Consider the following 22,261-nt stretch of genomic DNA (forward strand, 5'->3'; position numbering starts at 1 on the left):
ATCTGGCTTGTTTCCACGGAAGGGAGTAACCCTTTGATTTGGGTTCTGCATTCTAAATTGACCCAGCTGTCAAGGGGTAGATTGATTGACTAGCAAGCCGGTCATTGGTAAGTTTGAATCTTAATTTGGGCTTATGATTGGCTTGAGAGTTACGACGCCAAGTGCGGATTTGGGAATAAAAGATCAAGCAATTGTTTGCTCTTTGCTCTTTGCCATCTGCCTTTGCTCACTGCAAATCCGCAAAGATGCCCGGCTCCATTGTTCCAGCAAATAGCCGTCGTTTCGTCTTTTGAGATGGAGATCTGCCAACAACATCCACTGCGGACTCTTGAAAAGAACTCTAACTATCCTATTTGTATTTGCCTATTAGCCTAAAGAGATGGACTTCTCCGAGGGGCATGATGTGGAGTGGATACCAGACCCAGTGAACGGTGGGTTCCGTTGCCGGGAAAAATATCCAAAGGTGGGCCAATCCATCATGATGGGGCCGAGAACCAGCCGGATGGCACAAGAGTATCAAGATCTGCAGCACCAGTTACAAGAAGGGCCTGGGAGAGACCACCGCCGAGAAGCGTGCGCGCCCGATGTCCGCCAGAAGGGGAGTCGGCGTTCGTTCAGCCCGGGTAGGGTCTACTCGCCCGTCAGAGCCCAGGAGGTGCGGGTGCCGGTGAGACGGTACAGAGCAGAGGAGGAGGAGGAGGAGTCTTTTCAAAGACCAATGCGTGGATACGCAACAGCAGCTGAACCACGACGCTCAGAGGGGCGGATGCCTCAAAATCCAGCGACGAGGTATGAGCTTGTCCCTGTGAGGGGGGGTAACCAACGCCCAGCGTCCCCTCCAGGACTGACTTTAAACAATCTTAATTGGAGGGTGTTTCAGAAATATCAGCCCCCCACAGACGTTTTAAGTTACCTAAATCTTTTTGAGGTGACTTGCAAGGACATGGGGGTTGCTCCAGAGTTATACATGGCAGTTCTGCGTCCCCTTGTTTGTGGTGACTTGTCGGAACTTATGGGACACCTTCCTGCAGATGAGCTCAATGATTATGATAGTTTCAAGCGGTTAGTCATGCAGAGATATGGACTACACCCCGAACACTATCGGAAGGCTTTCCGGAAAGTGGAAAAGGCGGGGCTTAATGACAACATTGCGGTTTTCTCTGCAAAAATGGCTCAAAACTTTGAACTGTGGCTTGCAGCCGAGGGGGCGGAGGATGTGAAAGGGATCAAACAGCTTTTGTTAATTGAACAACTGATGCGCTCCCTGTCCCCAGAAATTGCTAGCCTGGTTGCAGACCAAAAGCCACGAACTTTGGCCGAAGCCACGGCCCTTGCCGAGTCTTTCAGACTTAACCGCGCCCATTGGGCCAATAAGGGGCAGAGTAATGCAAATAAACCTACCGCTGCGATGGGGAGATCTGCTCCTCCCATCAAGGAACCTAGCAAAGGGTTTTTTACATCTGCCCGGGACTCTGTTGCGGCAGGGGGAGAGCGTGCCAAAGTGCCCCCAAGTTCTGGACTGTGTTTTCATTGCAAAAAACCGAGGCACGTGAAAGCAGCTTGCCCCCAGCTGGGTGACAAAAAGCCCCCCATCCTCACTTCCACTCCTGCCGTGCGGATGATTCATCGGCCAGAGGAAGATTGGGAGGAGGAGCAGTTAAAACCTGGAATGGAGAAGAGTTTGGCTCTGAAGGAGGAGGGCGGGGTGGTACCTGATGTGAATAAATCTGAAACAGCTGCAGTCCCAGTAACCGCTGTTACTGTGGGACCCGTGAGTACGGGAAGTAATTTGAAAATACCCCATGTGAACTGGGTGAATTTGGAGTTTTCCGCCCCTATTGAGATTAATAAAACCATTGTGAACTCTTATCGGGACACTGGATCTGACATTACTAGCGTATCGAAAGATCTGGTCTTACCCAGCCAGATGCAGGCTAAACCCCTCAAGATTAGTCCTTATGGGGTGGAAGAGATCTTTCAGCCAACAGCGATAGTTCCCCTCAAGTACAAAGGCTATAGTGGGGACCATCTAGTAATTGTCCATGATCCCGAGTTTTGCAAAAGTCCAGTTTTGGTTGGGAATGATCTTGGGTTCCAAGTTTATCTACAACAACAGCTCCAAGTGAAGCCAGTGACTGTAGTGACTCCCCCCACCCCATCCCAGGCAAAGAAGGGTTCAGATGAGCCTGAGACAGGGTTGGATGGAAGACCCGGAGGGGAGGGAGGACTACCTGTTGTGGATTCGGGGCCCCTGAAGGACTTTGATGCTTCGGTTGACTTGGGAGATTTGGGAGAGTTTGCTGCCAAACAAAGGGCAGACCCCTCCTTGCAGGATTGCCGGGAGGCGGTCGGAGCTCCCCTTCGAGGAGCAAAGAGGGCCCAATTTGTATATAAAAAGGGGCTTTTGTATCGGCAATTTGTACCAAAAAAGGTGAAGAACAAAGACTTTGTTTTACAACTAGTCGTTCCAGAGAAAAAGCGGGCAACTGTTCTCAACTTAGCCCATGAAGACGGCTTAGCAGGCCATATGGGGCTACACAAGACTTTAGAGAGACTGAGCCGTTATTTTTACTGGCCTGATGTGTACCAAACAACTAAAGCATATGTGCGTTCTTGTGTGATATGTCAGAAGGTGGGGAATGACCGGGATAATCTGCCCAATGAGTTACAGAGTGTCCCCTTGGAAGTAAATGTCTTGGAGAAATGGGGGATAGATTTGGTGGGACCTTTACCAAAAACCCGCTCAGGAAAGCAATTTCTCTGTGTGATTATAGATTATGCATCTCATTTTGTGTGGGCCACGAGTCTAGCCAACATTTCTGCTAATAATCTGGTTAAAGCGTTAATTTCTGCCTTCTGTTCTTTAGGAATCCCTAAAGTTTTGGTAAGCGATTTGGGAACTAATTTCATGGCTAAATTAACCCAAGAAGTCTTGCGTTTGTCTGAGATTCGCCACCATACCTCCATTGCTTATCAACATCAAGGAAATGGGTTGGTGGAAAGGGTACAAAAAACCTTAGTTCAGATGTTGCGCAAGTATGCCCTGGCCCATGGTACCAGTTGGGACCAAGATTTGCCTTTGGTGGTGGCTGCTTATAATGATGCCCATCAAAGAAGCCTTGGGTTTGCGCCCAATCAGTTAATTTTTGGAAGGCTTCTGAATACCCCTCTCTCAATGCTTCGAAAAGAGTGGGAAGGTTCTGAGGAAGAGATAAAACTGCCTTCCGTCAGTGAGTATTTTGCTCAATTAAAAGGAACCCTGGCCGATGTTTGGCAACTGGCCAAGGAGAATTTGGAGAGTGCCCGTTTAGAACAAAAGAGGGTACATGATGCTAGAGCTGTCTGCAAACAGTTTGAGGTGGGGGACCAGGTGTGGATTTTGCGCCCGTCTCGCCCCCACAAGTTGGATGTGAAATGGCAAGGACCGGGGGTTGTGGAGGCAAGGTTGAGCTCTGTACGTTATCTGGTGAGCTGTAAGGAATTGCACCCCACTGCTCGCGAGTATCATGTTAATTCCTTGAAAGAGTATGTGGAACAAAAGATCTTGGTGCTGACCATTTCGCAGAGTCAGGAAGAGGTACCTACTTCACCTGTTGATCTTTTAACTGAATATAAACAGGCTGGAAGCATTTCAGATGTACTGCAGCTGCCTACTTTAAGTGAGACTCAAGCCAAAGAACTTTACGAGGCACTGCAACCTTATAGTAACACCTTTAGCACCAAGCCTGGTAGGACTCATTTGGCTCAGCATCATTTTGTTACGGGGGAAACCCCCCCTATTTCCTCACATCCTTATCGAGTTGGTGAGGCACATGCGCAGAATATTGAATCTGAACTGAAAGAAATGCTGGAGTTGGGGGTTATAGAACCTAGTAAAAGTGCTTGGGCTTCTCCCATAGTACTGGTTCCAAAACCGGACGGCTCCATTCGCTTTTGCGTTGACTATAGGAAAATTAATTTGGTCACTGTTCCTGATGTGTTTCCCTTGCCTAGGGTTGACACTCTGATCGAGAAGCTGGGATGTGCGAAATTCATTACCGTTATGGATTTGACAAAAGGGTACTGGCAAATCCCGCTGCCCCCAGAAGCTTCTGAAAAATCTGCCTTCATTACCCATGTAGGCTTGTATCAGTTTAAAGTATTACCATTTGGATTGCGAAATGCTCCTGCAGCTTTCCAAAGGTTAATTAATTCCTTGATCCATGACATGAGCGAGTTCTGTTGTGCCTATTTGGATGACCTGGCTATTTTTTCAGAGTCGTGGCCAGAGCACCTTAAACATGCACAGAGAGTTTTGGCCCGATTGCAAGAAGCAAATTTGACTGTTAAAATGTCGAAATGTCAGTTCGCTCAAGGAGAAGTGGTGTATCTAGGGTTCAGAGTGGGGTCGGGAGTTATCAAAACCCTGGAGGCCAAGGTGCAATGCATTCAAGAGTGGCCCCGCCCCATGGTGAAAAGAGATGTACAGTCTTTTATAGGACTGGTGAACTACTACAGGAGGTTTGTCAACCATTTCGCAACCCTAGCTCACCCCCTCACTAACCTGTGTAAGAAATCTTTGCCAGTTAAAGTAAATTGGACTGAAGAGTGTCAAAGGGCTTTTGATTTGTTAAAACATGCCCTTGTGAGCTCTCAAGTCATGCTGGCCCCAGATCAGAGACGGCCGTTTGTGGTGCAAACTGACGCCAGTCAGACTGGGCTGGGAGCAGTCCTGCTCCAAGAAGATCAAGAAGGAAATTGGCGTCCCGTGGTTTATCTAAGTAAAAAACTGATAACCAGGGAACAAAATTATTCAACCATCGAGAGTGTTATGCTTTGGTCTGGGCTCTGATTAAACTGCGCCCCTATCTGTGGGGTAACAACTTTGAAGTTCAGACGGATCACTCTCCACTTTGTTGGTTGGAAAGAGTAAAAAGATCCAACCAGAAATTACTCAGGTGGAGTCTAGCTTTACAGGACTTCCAGTTTAAAGTCACGCATATTGCTGGGAGGGACAATGTGGTTGCAGATACTTTGTCTAGGATGTACGAATCTGTTCAATGAAGTATTGATATGTATTCTGCCTGATTTTCCTGCTGAAAACTGTGGATAACTATTGCTTAAAGCTGGGTAAATATCAGACTGGGGGATGCTGCTAATGATTTTTTGGAGCTGCTTCTTCCCCTAGACTGGACAATCTACCTCAATGTATATAAATTTTGCTGGATGGAATTATGGGACTTGACCCTATAATCCCATTTTAGAGGGGAGGGTGTAGTGTAGTTGGTATTGCTTAGAACTCATTCTTTGGTCAAGCAACGAGAGTGAGGCCTTGTGGGTAACCAACAAGCCACAAGGACCATGGGAAATAAGTTCTGTCCCTTTAACCCCAGACTAGCTGGCTCCTTGGCGTGAAGGGTTTATTGGGATCAAGGAAGCCCTAAGTTTATGAAATGCTTGACACCTGGGTCTCTGGGTGTGAACATCCCCCTCCCAACGATGTTATCTGGCCTTGAATTGCCTGAGAAGAGGAATCTGGCTTGTTTCCACGGAAGGGAGTAACCCTTTGATTTGGGTTCTGCATTCTAAATTGACCCAGCTGTCAAGGGGTAGATTGATTGACTAGCAAGCCGGTCATTGGTAAGTTTGAATCTTAATTTGGGCTTATGATTGGCTTGAGAGTTACGACGCCAAGTGCGGATTTGGGAATAAAAGATCAAGCAATTGTTTGCTCTTTGCTCTTTGCCATCTGCCTTTGCTCACTGCAAATCCGCAAAGATGCCCGGCTCCATTGTTCCAGCAAATAGCCGTCGTTTCGTCTTTTGAGATGGAGATCTGCCAACAACATCCACTGCGGACTCTTGAAAAGAACTCTAACTATCCTATTAGTAATTGCCTATTGTGAGTATGTCAGTTAGAAAACTCTACAATGTTCTTATTTTCTTACTTGTAAACCTCTTAAGATACGCCTGCTAATTTAGCATGTTTTTTGTTATTCTTTTAAAATAAATTTTTAACGAAGGAACCTGTTTGGTTTGTGTGCCTTTCCGAGGGAATAGCTAAATCCTAGCCTTACGCTTGGTTACGCTCTACCGTAGAATTTCTGTCTGCAAGTCAGTAACTGGAACTTGTGGATTAGGGGATTGCCAGTGGTAACAGGTCACAGCCTTCTCCCTGGGTTGTGGTTCTGGGTCCCCGGGAACAAAGGGAGTGGTGGCAGCCTTACCGGTTGGATTTTGTCCTGTTTCAGTGAAAGGGTAGGGTGTGTCGTCCACCCTGCTCAAGAAGCCTAGTCTGGCCGGAGAGCAGAGACAGGTGAGGGAGGGGCAGCGGCTGGGGGCAGCATTACCCAAACGCTGAGGTAACGGTGGGATGCCGGAGCCTCAGCATTACTACAAAGGCCTTTAGCCACAGCCCTGACCAAATAACGGAGCCTTCTCTTCTCTCCCTCTCCACCTCCCACATTCACAACAAATCAGTCTCCCACTCCTCAGTCCCTTTCACTAACCTCCCCTAGCCCTAATTCTTCTACATTCCTTTAAAACATTTCTGTGAATTAAGAAACACAAAAAACCACACCCTCACTGGTCACCTTCCACAGGTCAAAAGCCAATGCAGAAAATATTTAATAAAAACAGCTCTAAACAGGTACACAAGAGCACAGAAAAAAGGAGATGAGTTTCAAAATGTTCCAAATGAACATTTAACACAGGGACCTTTCATTCAGCTGGATAATGCTATCAGTAAAAAGGTCTTCAATGGGTTATGCAAATTTCAAGTAATGAGCGCCTGGAATACTGATCTACAAGACAAGGGCAGCCCATCATTTTGGCAGTGAAAGGCAGACTTGAAAACTCAACAGCTTCAACACACACCTTGAGCATTCCAGATTCACACTCCCTCCGTTTATCTAGCAAAAAGTTGCCACTTATTTTGTACATTTAGTATATATGACCTTCATTACTTTTATACATACATATGTGTATACAAATTTAAGTACAAACACTAAAACATCATTCCATGCATTTACATCTGATTTCCCCCTTTATGAGTTTCTTGGTGTAAGTAGTGAACCCTGAGTGGAAAACTCCATACATTTTTATCATTTCCCTAGTGTGAATTTGCTAATGAATATTAAGGTCTCCACTCCCTCTGAAGTCCTTTCCACATTCAACACGCCTGTAGTTTTCATTGTATGTGAGTTAGCTGATGTCTTCTAAGGTGTCCACTTCGACTGAAGCTCTTTCCACACTCCATACATTTAAATGGTTTTTCTCCTGTGTGAGTTCGTTGATGTATTCTAAGTGTTTCACTACGACTGAAGCTATTTCCACATTCAATACATTTAAATGGTTTCTCCCCAGTGTGAGTTTGTTGATGTCTTCTAAGGATTTCATATCGACTGAAGCACTTTCCACATTCAATACATTTAAATGGTTTCTCCCCCGTGTGAATTTGTTCATGTACTTTAAGTGCTCCGTTACGCCTGAAGCTCTTTCCACACTGCATACATTTAAATGGTTTTTCTCCTGTGTGAGTTTGTTGATGTATTCTAAGTGTTTCACTACGACTGAAGCTATTTCCACATTCAATACATTTAAATGGTTTCTCCCCAGTGTGAGTTCTTTGATGAATTCTAAGGATTTCATATCGACTGAAGCACTTTCTACATTCAATACATTTAAATAGTTTCTCCCCCGTGTGAACTTGTTCATGTACTTTAAGTGCTCCGTTATGACTGAAGCTCTTTCCACACTGCATACATTTAAATGGTTTCTCTCCCGTGTGAGTTCGTTGATGTATTCTAAGTGTTTCACTACGACTAAAGCTATTTCCACATTCAATACATTTAAATGGTTTCTCCCCAGTGTGAGTTCTTTGATGTATTCTAAGGATTTCATATCGACTGAAGCTCTTTCCACATTCAATACATTTAAATGGTTTCTCGCCCGTGTGAGTTCGTTGGTGTACTTTAAGTGCTCCGTTACGACTGAAGCTCTTTCCACACTGCATACATTTAAATGGTTTCTCCCCCGTGTGAATTTGTTCATGTAGTTTAAGTGCTCCGTTATGACTGAAGCTCTTTCCACACTGCATACATTTAAATGGTTTCTCTCCCGTGTGAGTTCGTTGGTGTATTCTAAGATCTCCACTTTGACTGAAGCTCTTTCCACATTCAATACATTTAAATGGTTTCTCCCCCGTGTGAGTTCGTTGGTGTATTTTAAGTGTTCCGTTACGACTGAAGCTCTTTCCACACTGCATACATTTAAATGGTTTCTCCCCCGTGTGAATTTGTTCATGTAGTTTAAGTGCTCCGTTATGACTGAAGCTCTTTCCACATTCAATACATTTAAATGGTTTCTCTCCTATATGACTTCGCTGATGACTTTTAAGTGTGCCACTTCGACTGAAGCTCTTTCCACAGTCCACACATTTAAATGGTTTCTCCCCCGTGTGAGTTCGTTGATGTATTCTAAATGCTCCACTTTCACTGAAGCTCTTTCCACATTCAATACATTTAAATGGTTTCTCCCCCGTGTGAGTTCGTTGATGTCTTCTAAGATTTTCACTTCTACTGAAGCACTTTCCACATTCAATACATTTAAAAGGTTTCTTCCCCGTGTGAGTTCGTTGGTGTATTCTTAGTGCATCATTTCGACTGAAGCTCTTTCCACATTCAATACATTTAAATGGTTTCTCCCCTGTGTGAGTTTGTTGGTGTATTCTAAGTTTTCCACTTCGACTGAAGCTCTTTCCACATTCCGTACATTCAAATAGTTTCTCTCCTTTGTGAGTTTGTTGTTGTATCCTCAATTTCTTTGTTCTTTCGCATAAATTCACTGGTGGCTCCATAGAATTCTGACTTTCATCTTCCTCACCTGTTTGGGAGTCTGGGAGGAAAGAGAATCCTGTTAGACTTTCAAGAAAGACAAAAAGGGAACTGAACACATGTCAATCCCAATCTGTACCTTCTCTCATTTTTAACACCTTCATTCTCCACTATCCTCTCTAGGTTCCAATTTTATGAAAGCTGATGAGATAGTGGCAAGAGCAACACATGATCACTCCATTCACAACCGGCAAGCAGGAAACCGGCAAGCAGGATTGGAGCACAAGAGTCTTCTCTGCCTTCCTGTGCTTTCCAGAAACTAGTATTAAGAAGCATTATTGCCTAGGACCACGAGGGCAGAGAAGAGACGTCAGTCTTATCCTTTTCTTCAAGCTATCCAAGTTGCTGGCCATCACTGTCTCCTGTAGGATAGATTCCATAAATGAACTACACTTCTGTTTATTCATCTTTTGCAGCCCTTAAAGGCTGATAAATGTATTATTGCCTAAGCTTTTGTGGGCTGCAGTCTGACAAAGTGGACTCTTGACCAGGAAAGCTGGTGCCACTATAAACTTCTGAGTCTCTTTGTTGGCTTTGTGTACTTATTTTCAAATTTGCACCAAGGTTATACCACAGTATCTCCATGGAAGCTTAGGGACGGACAATATTACAGGGTGTCAGCTCCGTGAATCTCAAGCCTCTCGTGCCTCCGCTGACAGAGCCTGAGAACGCAAGAGATGTGATTAAGTTGGAATGTGAAGCAGGGGAGGAGCAGCCAAGCTGCTGCAGGAGGAAAGAACAAAGAGCAGGAAGAGGGGGTGCCGGGGGGGGGGGGCACAGACTGTTATTTCCAGTTTGAGCTCTGACACAGAGACCCTGGAAATAGCGTGTCCAAAAAATCGTAGGCTCAAGAGAATATGCGAGAAGAGGGGAAAAGAAAGCGAAAGTGGGGGCTTCTTTGCTGGAAAACTCGGCAACTGCAAGCTGGGATGAACAGGCTGAAGACTGAGCTCCACAGTGATTTGTGAGTTTGAGCAATAAACCTGAGATAATTACTACTGGAGTTGTCTCGCGTCTGTGCGGGAGAACCAAGGGGCGCTAAAATTATTATCCCACTCACTCACTCACTCTCACAAACAACCCCAGTCTGTAAGATTGGCAAGTTTACACAATTTGCTTATAATACCAGACACTCTTGGACTTTATATGCCCAATCCTAAGTGTAGAGCCTCCAGCCACAGGAATCGTGTATCATGATAACTGGTCCTTTGTCCCTTAAGCCCACCAAACTGGGGAGGTGCATGCATTTATTGTGTTTTGATGCTGGTGGAATGTATCATTCTGACTCTGTCTATAAAAAATAAAGGTAATAGAAACCATTTAAATACATTAATTATAAATAATTATGGGAAACATTTCCATTCCCCTTCACCCATTATTCAGGATTGGTGTGCAACATCATTATCATCAATTATTCCCACCGTGGAAATAACACCTAAGATTTCAAAGCCTGGAGGAAGAAAATCTGCTCCCACTACTTTAGGAAAAGGATTCAAGAAACAAAGAGCTGCTTTGGAGAAGGCCTCACCCCTTCCTTCTTCCTGTCAGGAACTTCCTTCCATTTGTCTCCTCTCCATCTTTTCCTCTTTCTCCCTCCACCTTCCATCTATCCCTGTCCCCATCTCCTCTCCTCTGGAACTCACCAGATTTCTCCAAGGGTCCTGGGAGGGAATGCTCAGAGGTTGTGGGGAGGGATGCAGGAGACAGCCTGACCAGGTCAACCGTCCATCTTCCTCCTTCCATCCTGGCCAGGGTTGCAGGTTCAGTCTCAGCTAGGTTTGCAGGTTCAGCTTCCTGAGGAGTGCAGAAGCCAGAGCAAGTTGCAGCTTCCTGGGAGGGAGGGAAGAAGAAGCCAAGGGAGTCTGAGAGCCCCTGCAGGGATTCTCCTGCCCAAGACATTCTGCTGCCCCTGGAGAAGCCCCAATTGGGCACCCCCTTCCCAAAAGCCCCCTCCCATTTTCAAACACCTTTGGCAATCCCTTTCACCTGCCTGTCCCGCCTCGCTTCCTAAGGCTGGCATGGTATGCACATTAGTGGCCTGAGAGGAGATCCCTTGGAATTTAAGAGTTAATCTGCAAAGGACTGCTCTGAATACATGGATGGCCCTTGCATGGAGAAGGAGGAAGCCCCTTGCTTGCATCTGGACCCCCTGGGAGAGGCGGTGGATCCGCCCACTGCTCCCTCTGCCCTCACTGCCTCCTCCAATGTCCTCCTGCCCTGCAAAAACCCTTTGCTCTTGTTCCTCAGGGGAGAGAGGCAGAAAGAGCCTTCAAACCCATCCGTTTCCTCCTCTGCTCCCCCTCCTGTCTTTTTGGGAAACAGGAACTTTGGTCAGGAGTAAACAACTTAGATGGCAAGTTTGCAAGATAAGCACTTTAAAGCACGGCTTGTTCCCACTATGTGTGTCTCTGTGTGTTTGGACCTAGAGGACAGCATACATGATTCCGAAAAGAGGGCAATTCTTTAAAACCGAAGGCCATTTCTACAAAATGGAAGACTTCCAAAGGCAGCCATTTACAAGGAAATTTTTGACGGTTTTTAGTTTGTTGGAAGCTACCCAGATGGGCAGAGGCAACCCAGGATGCAAATAATAATAATAATAATAATAATAATAATAATAATAATAATAATAATTCCTAAGCCTGTCCTGGGACGCGGGTGGCGCTGTGGGTTAAATCACACAGCCTAGGACTTGCCAATAAGAAGGTTGGCGGTTCGAATCCCCGCGACCGGGTGAGGTGAGCTCCCGTTGCTTGGTCCCTGCTCCTGCCAACCTAGCAGTTCAAAAGCACGTCAAAGTCCAAGTAGATAAATAGTTACCGCTCCGGCGGGAAGGTAAACGGCGTTTCTGTGCGCTGCTATGGTTTGCCAGAAGTGGCTTAGTCATGCTGGCCACATGACCCGGAAGGTGTATGCTGGCTCCCTCGGCCAATAAAGCGAGATGAGTACCACAACCCCAGAGTCGGTGACAACTAGACCTAATGGTCAGGGGTCCTTTACCTTTTTAAGCCTGTCCTGCTATGCATGCTGATCAGAGACTGTCCAAACAACCCCTTTGAACGCAACAGGGCTTCCTATTTTTACTGCTACCAGTGGGATCAGTCAAACCACGAAGCCACTGATCAGCCAGAGTTTCCTGTTTTGACCAAGCACAGTTTGAAGTTAGCTTAATATCCCAGCTTGTTCCAAAGCTGGCAACTGTAGTTTCCTGGTTTGGGCAAAATGGAAAGTTTGCTACCGTATTTTTCACCCTATAAGACGCACTTTTTCCCCTCCAAAAATGAAGGGGAAATGTGTGTGCGTCTTATGGGGCGAATGCAGGCTTTCGCTGAAGCCCGGAGAGCGAGAGGTGTCGGTGCGCACCGACACCTCTCGCTCTCCAGGCTCCAGGAAGCTATCCGCAAGCCTTGCACGCCCGGGGGAACTCCGCCCGGGCGCGCAAGGCTTGCGGGCGGCAGCCTGCAGCGCGGAGCGCCCTTCGGAGGACGCCCCGCGCTTCGCGCAGCTGTCCGCAAGCCTTGGGCGCCTGGGGGAACTCCCCCCGGGCGCGCAAGTCTTGCGGGCGGCAGCCTGCAGCGCGGAGCGCGGAGCGCCCTTCGGAGGACGCCCCGTGCTTCGCGCAGGTGTCCGCAAGCCTTGGGCGCCTGGGGGAACTCCCCCCTGGCGCGCAAGCCTTGCGGGCAGCAGCCTGCAGCGCGGAGCGCGGGGCGCCCTTCGGAGGATGCACCGCGCTTCGCGCAGCTGTCCGCAAGCCTTGGGCGCCTGGGGGAACTCCCCCGGGCGCGCAAGGCTTGGGGGCGGCAGCCTGCAGCGCGGGGCGCCCTTCGGAGGATGCCCCGTGCTTCGCGCAGCTGTCCGCAAGCCTTGGGCGCCTGGGGGAACTCCCCCCGGGCGCGCAAGGCTTGCGGGGGGCAGCCTGCAGCGCTGAGCGCGGGGCGCCCTTCGGAGGACGCCCCGTGCTTCGCGCAGCTGTCCGCAAGCCTTGGGCGCCTGGGGGAACTCCGCCCGGGCGCGCAAGGCTTGCGGGCGGCAGCGCGGAGCACGGGGCGCCCTTCGGAGGACGCCCCGCGCTTCGCGCAGCTGTCCGCAAGCCTTGGGCGCCTGGGGGAACTCCCCCCGGCGCACAAGGCTTGCGGGCGGCAGCCTGCAGCGCGGAGCGCGGGGCGCCCTTCGGAGGACGCCCCGTGCTTCGGGCAGGTGTCCGCAAGCCTTGGGCGCCTGGGGGAACTCCCCCCGGCGTGCACGGCTTGCGGGCGGCAGCCAGCAGCGCGGAGCACGGGGCGCCCTCCGTAGGAGGCTGCGGAGGGTGGCGCGGAGCTGCCCGCGCTCCAGGGCTTCTTGCAGCTCCGCGCCACCCCTGGATCCCAGCGCGAAGCCGCGCGTGGCTCCGGAGGGTAGCACGGAGCTGCCTGCGCTCCAGGGCTTCCTGCAGCTCTGCGCCACCCTCTGGATCCTGGCGCGGGGCTCCGGAGGGTAGCGCAGAGCTGCCTGCATCCCGAAGCCTGGTGCGCGCTGAAGAGCGCCCCCGGGCTTCACGCACCTCTCCGCAAGCCTGGGGAGACCAGTGTGGCTCCCTAGGCTTGCGGATACCAGGCTGTTCTGGGGGCTGGGGTCGGGGGAAGCTCGGGCTTCCCCCGCGCCTGCCCCGTGCCTGGGGAGGGGAAAATTTTTTTTCCTTTATTCTCCCCCCCCAAAAAATTAGGTGCGTCCTATGGGGCGGTGCGTCCTATGGGGCGAAAAATACGGTAGTTATGGCTCATAAGAGACTGCCTGGTTTCATCACAGTTCACCCTCAGGGTAAGCTGGGACAATTAGGTCAGGAGGCAGATGCAGGGAGATATGGGACCAGCACGTTCCCAGCTCCCCTGTTTGTTAGCCTTGCTGTCAGTGCAGGACCACAGCTGGTAAATTTGTGCAACTACCCATTTAGAGTCCTTTTCTTTTCCCCTCTCTCACTAAAGGTTGGGTGGGAGTCCTTCCTGGAGTGATGCATTCTGGTTGTGGGGGCCAGGAGACTGGGGTGGTGGCGGCTAGAGTTTTTTGTTTTAAACTTGGGTCAACTTAGGTTTTAGCGTAACTTTGCTGCAGCAATGCATTAAAAACTGTTCCTATTTTTAACCCAGCTTTTCAGGCTGTGATTCAGTCATCTGAACCTGGCCATTATCGTAATAGATCTTGCAACGACCTTGCAAGGTAGGCCAGTCTTATTTAATGCGACTACACATGGGATTGCTGAGGCTGCAAGACGTGCCAAGATTTTTACCTCAGTGGGGAGAAAAGAGCATTTTGGAAATGGAGGCAATTTAGAGGAGGAAAACGGGGGTTGGTGGAAGTCACCTCTTCTGACACAGCTTCTGCTCTGATAAAACTCAGAGTCACCTGCAGCTGTTTAGGTAAAGTAAGAATAGCAGGAGATATGATCGCAAACCTGCCATGTAAGGTTTGGTCTAGCAAACCTTTTTAAAGTGGATTAGAGAGAAAGTGCAGGGAGGAGGAATATTCACCACCAAAGCTAAGCAGAACCTCCATGTCTAGAGGCACTGGACCTGTGACCTCCAGGTGCTGGAAACCCAGGTGTGTGCATGTGACTTTATGGTCTGCATATCTTTTCTGTGTGCGCATGCATGTGCATACATTGGCCTCAAAGCTCACTGGAATGTGGCCTCCAGAATTAATGCAGCTTTAAGCCCATAAATGTTTCGTTCCTCCTGTTCTATCGGAAAGAACAATCAAATCTAAGACTATCAGGAGGAGAGAACTCCTGGATCTACAGAGTTAATGTTCTCAACATCCTATGGACACAAACTGCAAAGAGATTTCTCTCTAATTACTAATTAGATTTTTTTTCTTAAAAAATTGAAGCAGATAACAGATTTGGGTGGCATGCGTATCTATGGCAAGAGAAGAAAAAAGGTTATAAATCGTTTGAAAACCATATCTTCCGGAAATCGTTAATTGAAGTATGGGACAGATATAAAAATCTATTAGAAATGGGGGTTCCACATTGGTTATCCCCATTAGAGGTTATGGGAGTCAAGAAAATTAATATGAGGAGTAATTGGATTACTTACGGAGATTTAGTGGTAAAAGAAGGAGAGAAATGGAGATTGAAGCCATACGAGCAAGTAAAAGAACATGTATTTGATTGGCTGCACTACTACCAGATAAATGATATGTTTCAAAAGGATGTGAAAGAAAAAGGGTATAAAGAAAAAGATTCGAAATTTCAAACGGAAATTGTTAACAATGATTGTAAGATAATCTCAAAAATGTATAAAATATTATTGGAATGGCACACGATGGATGAGGAAGTTAAATCTGTAATGATTCACTGGGCCAGAGATTTAGGGTATAGTATTGATATGGAAGACTGGCAAAAAATATGGAATGAAAATCTGAAGTTTACAGCATGTACTATGTTAAAAGAAAATGGTATGCAAATGGTATACAGATGGTATATAACACCAGTTAAATTGGCAAAAATGTATAAAACCTGTAACAAATGTTGGAAATGTAAAGAGAAAGAGGGTACTTTTATTCATATGTGGTGGGAGTGTAAGAAAGTGAAGGGGTTCTGGGAAATGATATATAATGAGTTAAAGAAAATGCTGAAATATAGCTTTGTAAAGAAACCAGAAACCTTCCTACTGGGAATAACTAGAAATGAAATAAATAAGAGGGACTGTAAACTCTTTCAGTACGCAATAACAGCAGCGAGAACATTGATGGCCCAAAAATGGAAACAAGAAGAATTACCAACTTTGGAAGAATGGAGAAAAAAACTAACAGATTACGCAGAAGTAGATAAATTAACTGGAAAAAACAGACTTCAAAGAGACCACAAGTTCCTAGAGGACTGGGGAAAATTCAGAGAATATTTGAAGAGTGTATGTGAGGAACAAACAACGCTAGTGTGTTTTTAAGAAGCTGTGAAAAAAATAAGGAATATTGCAAGAATGTAAACGAGGATAGAAAGATTTTACTTGAAGGCTATACTATAATTAAGGAATGTGAAGGTAGAAATTTAATTACGGATGATTGTCAGAGGAGCTGAGGGAGGTTCAAAAAGTTAAAATATGTGATTTGGAAAATTGTATGATTGGAGATATTGTGAAAATTTTAATAAAATTTATTATAAAAAAAATTTAGAAATATGAAGCAGTATAGAAATGAAATGAGTAACAATCTGAACATGAATAGCTAATTTCAATTTCGCCTTCCTCAGTCTTTTACAATACTGTCTTCAACTTTTTATTATCATTAATTCATTTCCATATGCCACACATCTTAAGAATCCTCCTTTCTTCTGCATTCTCTAAACTGTCACCCACTTCAACCCTCAGCCTTCATCTGAAAACTCTGCAGCCTTACTGAGGAAGGTGGAAATAGAACAATTAACGAGACAGGTTTAAGCCTGTCTCACTGATTTACACGCAGACACAAGAGGTCACTAGCTTTGACAGCTTCGGAAAAGATCAGGTGCCTTCTCCGGGAAATAGATCTATTAGCTGTTTTATTAGCCGTGACAGATCAACAGAGCCTCCATGTGTAGGCACAGTGTACCTTGATTTGGGGAAGACAAAAGAAGCCATTTCCTTGCTAAATGAATCTGATGGACATCATTAAAATGAGGGCGATAGGTTTATCAATGGCAGTGGCAGAGGAGGGGGGGCAGGAGTAGTGGCCTGCAAAGGGTGTCAGGGGGCTGCAGAGTGAGAGGGGCCCCCCTGCTGCACTTTCCCCCCTGCCTCGCCTTCCCTCTCCCCCGTGGGGAGGACCGTCGAAATGGGCTGGGCTCCCTGATGAGGGTTAGGGGAGGCAAAAGCCCCAGCTACGCCGCTGATCCGTGAGCGACTATATGCATCGTCCACCGCGGAGCAGCAGCTGCCTTGGACCCCTCATTCTGCCCCTTGAGCTCAGGACTGAAGGGAGCAGCTCCCCAGGGTCTCCGGCAGGGTCCGTGCCAGCCTGAGCCAGAGATGTTTGCCCCTGTGCCCTCCTGCAGATGCCCTGCCCCTCAGCTGCGCCCCTTCCCCTTCCTGCCCGCTTGGGGAGCGCCCTGCAGCCTCTGACTCCACTCGGGGCCTGATCCTGCCAGGCCCACGTGCTCTCCTCCTCCCCCCTCCTCCCGCACCTCGGACTCCTCGCTCCGTCCCTGCAGCGGAATCCGGCTCCTCTCCGGGGAAACTCGCCAGGCCACGGGCCGCTGCTCCTCCGCTCTCCTCGGCGGGGGACAGGAAAGTGCAGCCGCTCTCGAGTCCCCCTGGCTGGCCCCGTTTCCTGCCTCTCTGGGCATCGGAGCTCGCTGGCTGTGGGTTGGGCCCTGGGAGGCTGCGAGGCTGGATGCGCCCCCTTGCGCTGTCCCTCAAAATTTATTGTATCATTGGAATCTACCTGGCATCTTATATGCTATCCAGAATGTTGCACAAATAAGTCTCCTTGTGATCCGATGTGCAGTCAATGGTTTCCTTATCAGCAAATATTTTCAGAAAGCTGGGACGATGCCACCCTGCAGCCATAGCTGTCAATTTTCAGATTTGAAAATAAGGGATCAGCAGCCTCACCTGTCCCGGGGACAGTCTACGGGATATCTAACGATCCGGGATAGCAGCGGGAAATGGCACTGGAATAAGGGAATTTCCCGCAAAAAAAGGGAAGGTTGACAGCTATGCCTGCAGCCCGAATGGGTAGCTGGAGGAGGCAGTCCAGTTCCCAGCTCTGCTGGTTGTGATCATGCAATCACTTAGCTCCAGCAACCGACCTTTCCAAACCCTCCAACATTTCTCTGATGAAAATAGGGACATCCCATTCCATAAATATAATTTTACTATTTATACACCGCACATCTTATTACATTGCCCCAGCCACTCTGGGCAGTTTCCAACATATATAAAAAACATAATAAAACATTAAACATTAAAAAACGTTCCTATAGAGGATTGCCTTCAGAGGGCCAGGGGTTGGATAACTCCATTCCCTCCAACATTTCTTCAATGAAAACAGGGACACCCTAAGGAAAAGCGGAATATTCTGGGATCAAATCAGAAAACAGGACGGCTTCTCTAATTCTAAACAGTGGCACTTGGAGGGTTTCTCTTTCCCTGATTTTTCAGTTGCAGATAGGTAGCCGTGTTGGTCTGCCATAGTCAAAACAAAAAATTCCTTCCAGTAGCACCTTAAAGACCAACTAAGTTAGTTCTTGTTATGAGCTTTTGTGTGCATGCACACTTCTTCAGATACACCTGCTTTTTCATTCGCTGCCTCTGGTCTCCTGCATCCATTTAGCAGAGGAGGGGAGCGTTTTTGGCTTTCATACTTCTCCACTCCCCACCCCACCCCCAATATAACCAAAAACACCAGGAGACACACACACACCATTTTGGAGTGAGGACCAAAAAAATAAAATCCTTTTATTATTTTATTACTTATTTTTGCAGTTCAATCTACCGTATCTATAAATTTTATTGTTTATAGCCAATGGCCACCACAATACAATATGAGCACAAATCACACAGCTGCAAAACAAAAGACATTGCATGCACCAGACCAGGATAAATCTATAGCGTCCAAAATTTATTTTCACATTTGTTTCAATGGGAAGGATATAGGGCAGCAGAGTCCAGGTGGTGAGGTCCAGATTACAGCTTCCATCATCCTTGACTGTCATCCCAGCTGGCTGAAACTGATGGGAACTGGACACCAACATCTGGGGACACCTCAGTGGCTATGCTCTGATATACAGAATCTACAAAAGATTAAGGCACTGATCCAGAAGACAATGAACTGCGAATAGCAAGTGTAGCTAGGAGGAGAATGCATTGGCAGCAGGGTTTGGAAGCTGTTCCCTGACACAAATCCCCTTATTTCCTCCTCTGGAGATCTGAGGTCTACAAAGCAATGGGTTGTTTTATTCAGAATAAGCTCACTGACATCAATGGAGCTATCATCATAATCATCTCCTCTGTGGGTGCCGCTAAGTGCCCTCTGTCTTTGAGCTTTTTGCTCTCCTAGTTTTAAGGCTCGCTGGTTTCTCTAAGTCTGGGGAAAGTGCTAAGGATGATGGTTTAATTTCCATAAATGAGAATGTTTTAAGATGGAGTTTCCTTTGACAGTAGCCCTCGTGTGTGTTAGTCACATGAGGGAGGCATTCCATTCTGTTGAGACTGTTATTCCAGTAACTGTTGTTTTTAACTGCTTTTCTGTTCTTTTCTCTCTCTGTGCATGAGGGAGAAGTGCTGCTGAGAGAGATGTCTCAGGATACTATCGTGTGTCAGTGTGATCTGTCTGAAGTGAAACAGTGGAAGATCACGAAATGCTGATCAAAATTACTGCTCAAAAGTTCAAAAACAGAATTACTGCTGAGGTGAAAGTAAAAACCTTTTGTAAGAAACTGTAAGACAATTCAAGTGAGAACATGCCCGTGTTTGAATAAGCATGAGATTGTAAATATATTTTTCTCAGTTATATGTTTATGAAAGTAAGGTTCTTTTGAATACCAAGAGTCTGGACATTGTAGTCTGTAAAAAGGAACTATCACCTAGAACAGCTATTTTGCTTCTTAGCTATAAGCTACTCTGTTACTTTGGAGATCATCAAAACTCACACACAGACTGACTATAATGTTGCATAAAGTATAAGGTTGGGGAGTTGAGAAGTGGGGATAGAGGGGGGGAGGGGGAAGTAAACTTTCATTATTTTACAGAGTGCATATCCAAAGTTTTTGTGTCGGTGACACATGCATAGGTTCTCTTTCTATTCATTCATTTTCATTGGCAGTGAGAAAGATCGGGGCCAACAGGGCATAGTCGGTTGCCTTCAGTTGACTGCAGTGAAGGGAGAACCAATTGGAGGAACAGATTGTTGCAATTCTTGGAAAGGGATGGAAAAGAGCACGGCTACATCGCGGTTTGGTCTTTCAAGTACTTGTTGTTAAATACAGTGGTACCTCTGGTTACGTACTTAATTTGTTTCAGAGGTCCGTTCTTAACCTGAAGCACCACTTTGGCTAATGGAGCCTCCCGCTGCTACTGTGCCACCACCACACGATTTCTGTTCTCATCCTGAAGCAAAGTTCTTAACCCGAGGTACTATTTCTGGGTTAGCGGAGTCTGTAACCTGAAGCGTATGTAACCTGAAGCGTATGTACCACTGTACTCTGTGAGTTGAGTGAGGCTGAGAGACTCCAGAGAAGTGTGACTAGCCCAAGGTCACCCAGCAGCTGCATGTGGAGGAGCGGGGACACGAACCACATTACCAGACTACCACTCTTAACCACTACACCACACTGGCTGGAAAAAGGGGAAGTTGTTTTCTTTGCATTAAGTTGTGAAAAATAAAGCAATAAATTTTAAAAACAACCCTTCTTTCAATGCTTTCTTTTTAAAGCAAAAAAAGACGTAGTGCCATAGTTTGAACAGTTTTGCCTTGTATGGGAAGGATATATCTGAGATACAAATGCACACACAACGCTCTCCCCTCCATCCAGGCGAGGAGGAGGCATTGTCAGGAGTTTAAAGGCACATCCTGGCTGGCTAAGTTGCGAAGCAGAGCCATGGAAGGGGGTGGGGTGGATTCTGAGGACCACAGACCACATGTGCAATTGGCCCCCCCAGGTATGAATTTCTCCACCCTTGGCACCACATAACACCAGTCTTGAAAGATCTACATTGGCTCCCAGTACGTTTCTGAGCACAATTCAATGTGTTGGCGCTGACCTTTAGAAAGCCCTAAACGGCCTCGATCCAGTATACCTGAAGGAGCATCTCCACCCCCATTGTTCTGCCCAAACACTGAGGTCCACGCTGAGGGCATTCTGGTGATTCCCTCCCTGTGAGAAGCCAAGTTACAGGGAACCAGGCAGAGGGCCTTCTCGGTAGTGGCACCTGCCCTGTGGAACACCCTCCCACCAGATGTCAAAGAGAAAAACAACTAACAGACTTTTAGAAGACATCTGAAGGCAGCCCTGTTTAGGATGCTTTTAATGTTGAACAGACTATTGTATTTTAATATTTTGTTGGAAGCTGCCCAGAGTGGCTGGGGAAACCCAGCCAGATGGGTGGGGTATAAATAATAAATTATTATGATAAATTATTAAGTGCAAATCAGGTAAGTGTAAAGAGAACTGTTTCAACCCAACTCTAGTGTATATGTAGTACAGCCGTACCTTGAATGCCAAACGCCTTGCAACTCGAACGTTTTGGAAGACGAATGTCCGACACAGCTTCTGATTGAGTGCAGGAAGCTCCTGCCTTGGTTCTCGTACGGTTCCAGGAATCGAATGGACTCCCAGAACGGATTAAATTCGAGAACCAAGGTACGACTGTACAGGGATCAGGATCAGTGTGTTTGCAACTTCAGCTGAAAGTATTTTTCACAATTTTTTTTAACAGTAAAAACTTTTAATTAGTTCTATTTGACAAGAACATTGACAGCCACCAACAATTATGTGGATTTGTTTGCTAAAAAGGACAGGTGTAAACAAAGCTCGGAGCTAAACAGGTAACTTCACAAATGAAGTGGCCACAATGCACTCCTTCACCAGCTTGCCTCTGGAGAGCGGGCGAAGCTTTTTGGAGACCAGCTCGCTCACCACGAAGCTGGCTTGCTCCACGCTGTCCATTTCCTTCCTTGGTTCTGGGGCGATGCCTTGCTGGGCGTGCAGGTCCATTTTCAGCGCCTTGACCTTCTCCTCGCGCAGTTGCCCTTGGAACTCCTCGTTCTGGATGTGCTTCGTCCTGTAGTGCCTCTGCAGGTTGGCCTTCTTCAGGATGGAAAGGGCCTCACCACAAATGAGGCACACGGGCATGCCTTTCAGCTCCACAAAGAAATAGTCATGTGTCCATTTCTTATTGAAAATGCGGCACTCCAAATCTATCTTCCTCTTCTTGTGCGACGGCATTGCAACCAAATGATCTAACAAAGAAACAGGTGGAGCGGTTAACTGGATTTCTTCCAGGGTGAGGGGAGTGATGATATAATTATAATCAAGAGAAAATACTGGAAGCCAAGGCTCCACAACCTCCATCTTGTGCTTCAGCCACCTTCAGCCTTATTAGTGGGAGAGGAAGCCCTGCTGATGACATCCTTCCATGGCAGGATTAAAAACTCAGATATCTATCAGTTAATTGCTAATTGTCTCCTTAAACCTAGGCTACGGTCGCCACAATGGAATGCCGAGGTGCCATTTTTTACTTTTGGCAATGAAATTATCCTTATTATTCATTTCATTTCTATACCGCTTTATATTTTAAAGAAAAAGCCTCAAAGCGCTTCACAACACATCAAATAAAACAAATAAACAAATAAAAACCAATTCAAGCTTCAAGGAAAATATTTCAGATCCTTCTTCTCCCCCTCTCCTCGTGTGGGTTCTCCCGTGTGTCAGGAGAG

General features: G+C 46.9%; 2 protein-coding genes across 2 annotated transcripts in view; both read right to left on the reverse strand.

The window, feature by feature from the left end:
- Window positions 1-17,147, reverse strand: part of LOC144326060 (uncharacterized) — a 37,127-nt gene extending 19,980 nt beyond the window's left edge. Inside the window, exon 1 of the mRNA XM_077921836.1 lies at window positions 17,007-17,147. The gene's annotated coding sequence lies outside the window, so the exon portion shown is untranslated. The remainder of the gene's footprint in view (window positions 1-17,006) is intronic.
- Window positions 6,568-22,261, reverse strand: part of LOC114592390 (uncharacterized) — a 39,924-nt gene continuing 24,230 nt past the window's right edge. The window contains exon 5 of the mRNA XM_077923022.1: window positions 6,568-8,767. Within this exon, the coding sequence (XP_077779148.1) occupies window positions 7,168-8,767 (1,600 nt within the window). The 3' untranslated portion in view covers window positions 6,568-7,167. The remainder of the gene's footprint in view (window positions 8,768-22,261) is intronic.

Source organism: Podarcis muralis, chromosome 2 (genome assembly GCF_964188315.1).
Source record: "Podarcis muralis chromosome 2, rPodMur119.hap1.1, whole genome shotgun sequence".
Classification (NCBI taxonomy): Eukaryota; Metazoa; Chordata; class Lepidosauria; order Squamata; family Lacertidae; genus Podarcis; species Podarcis muralis.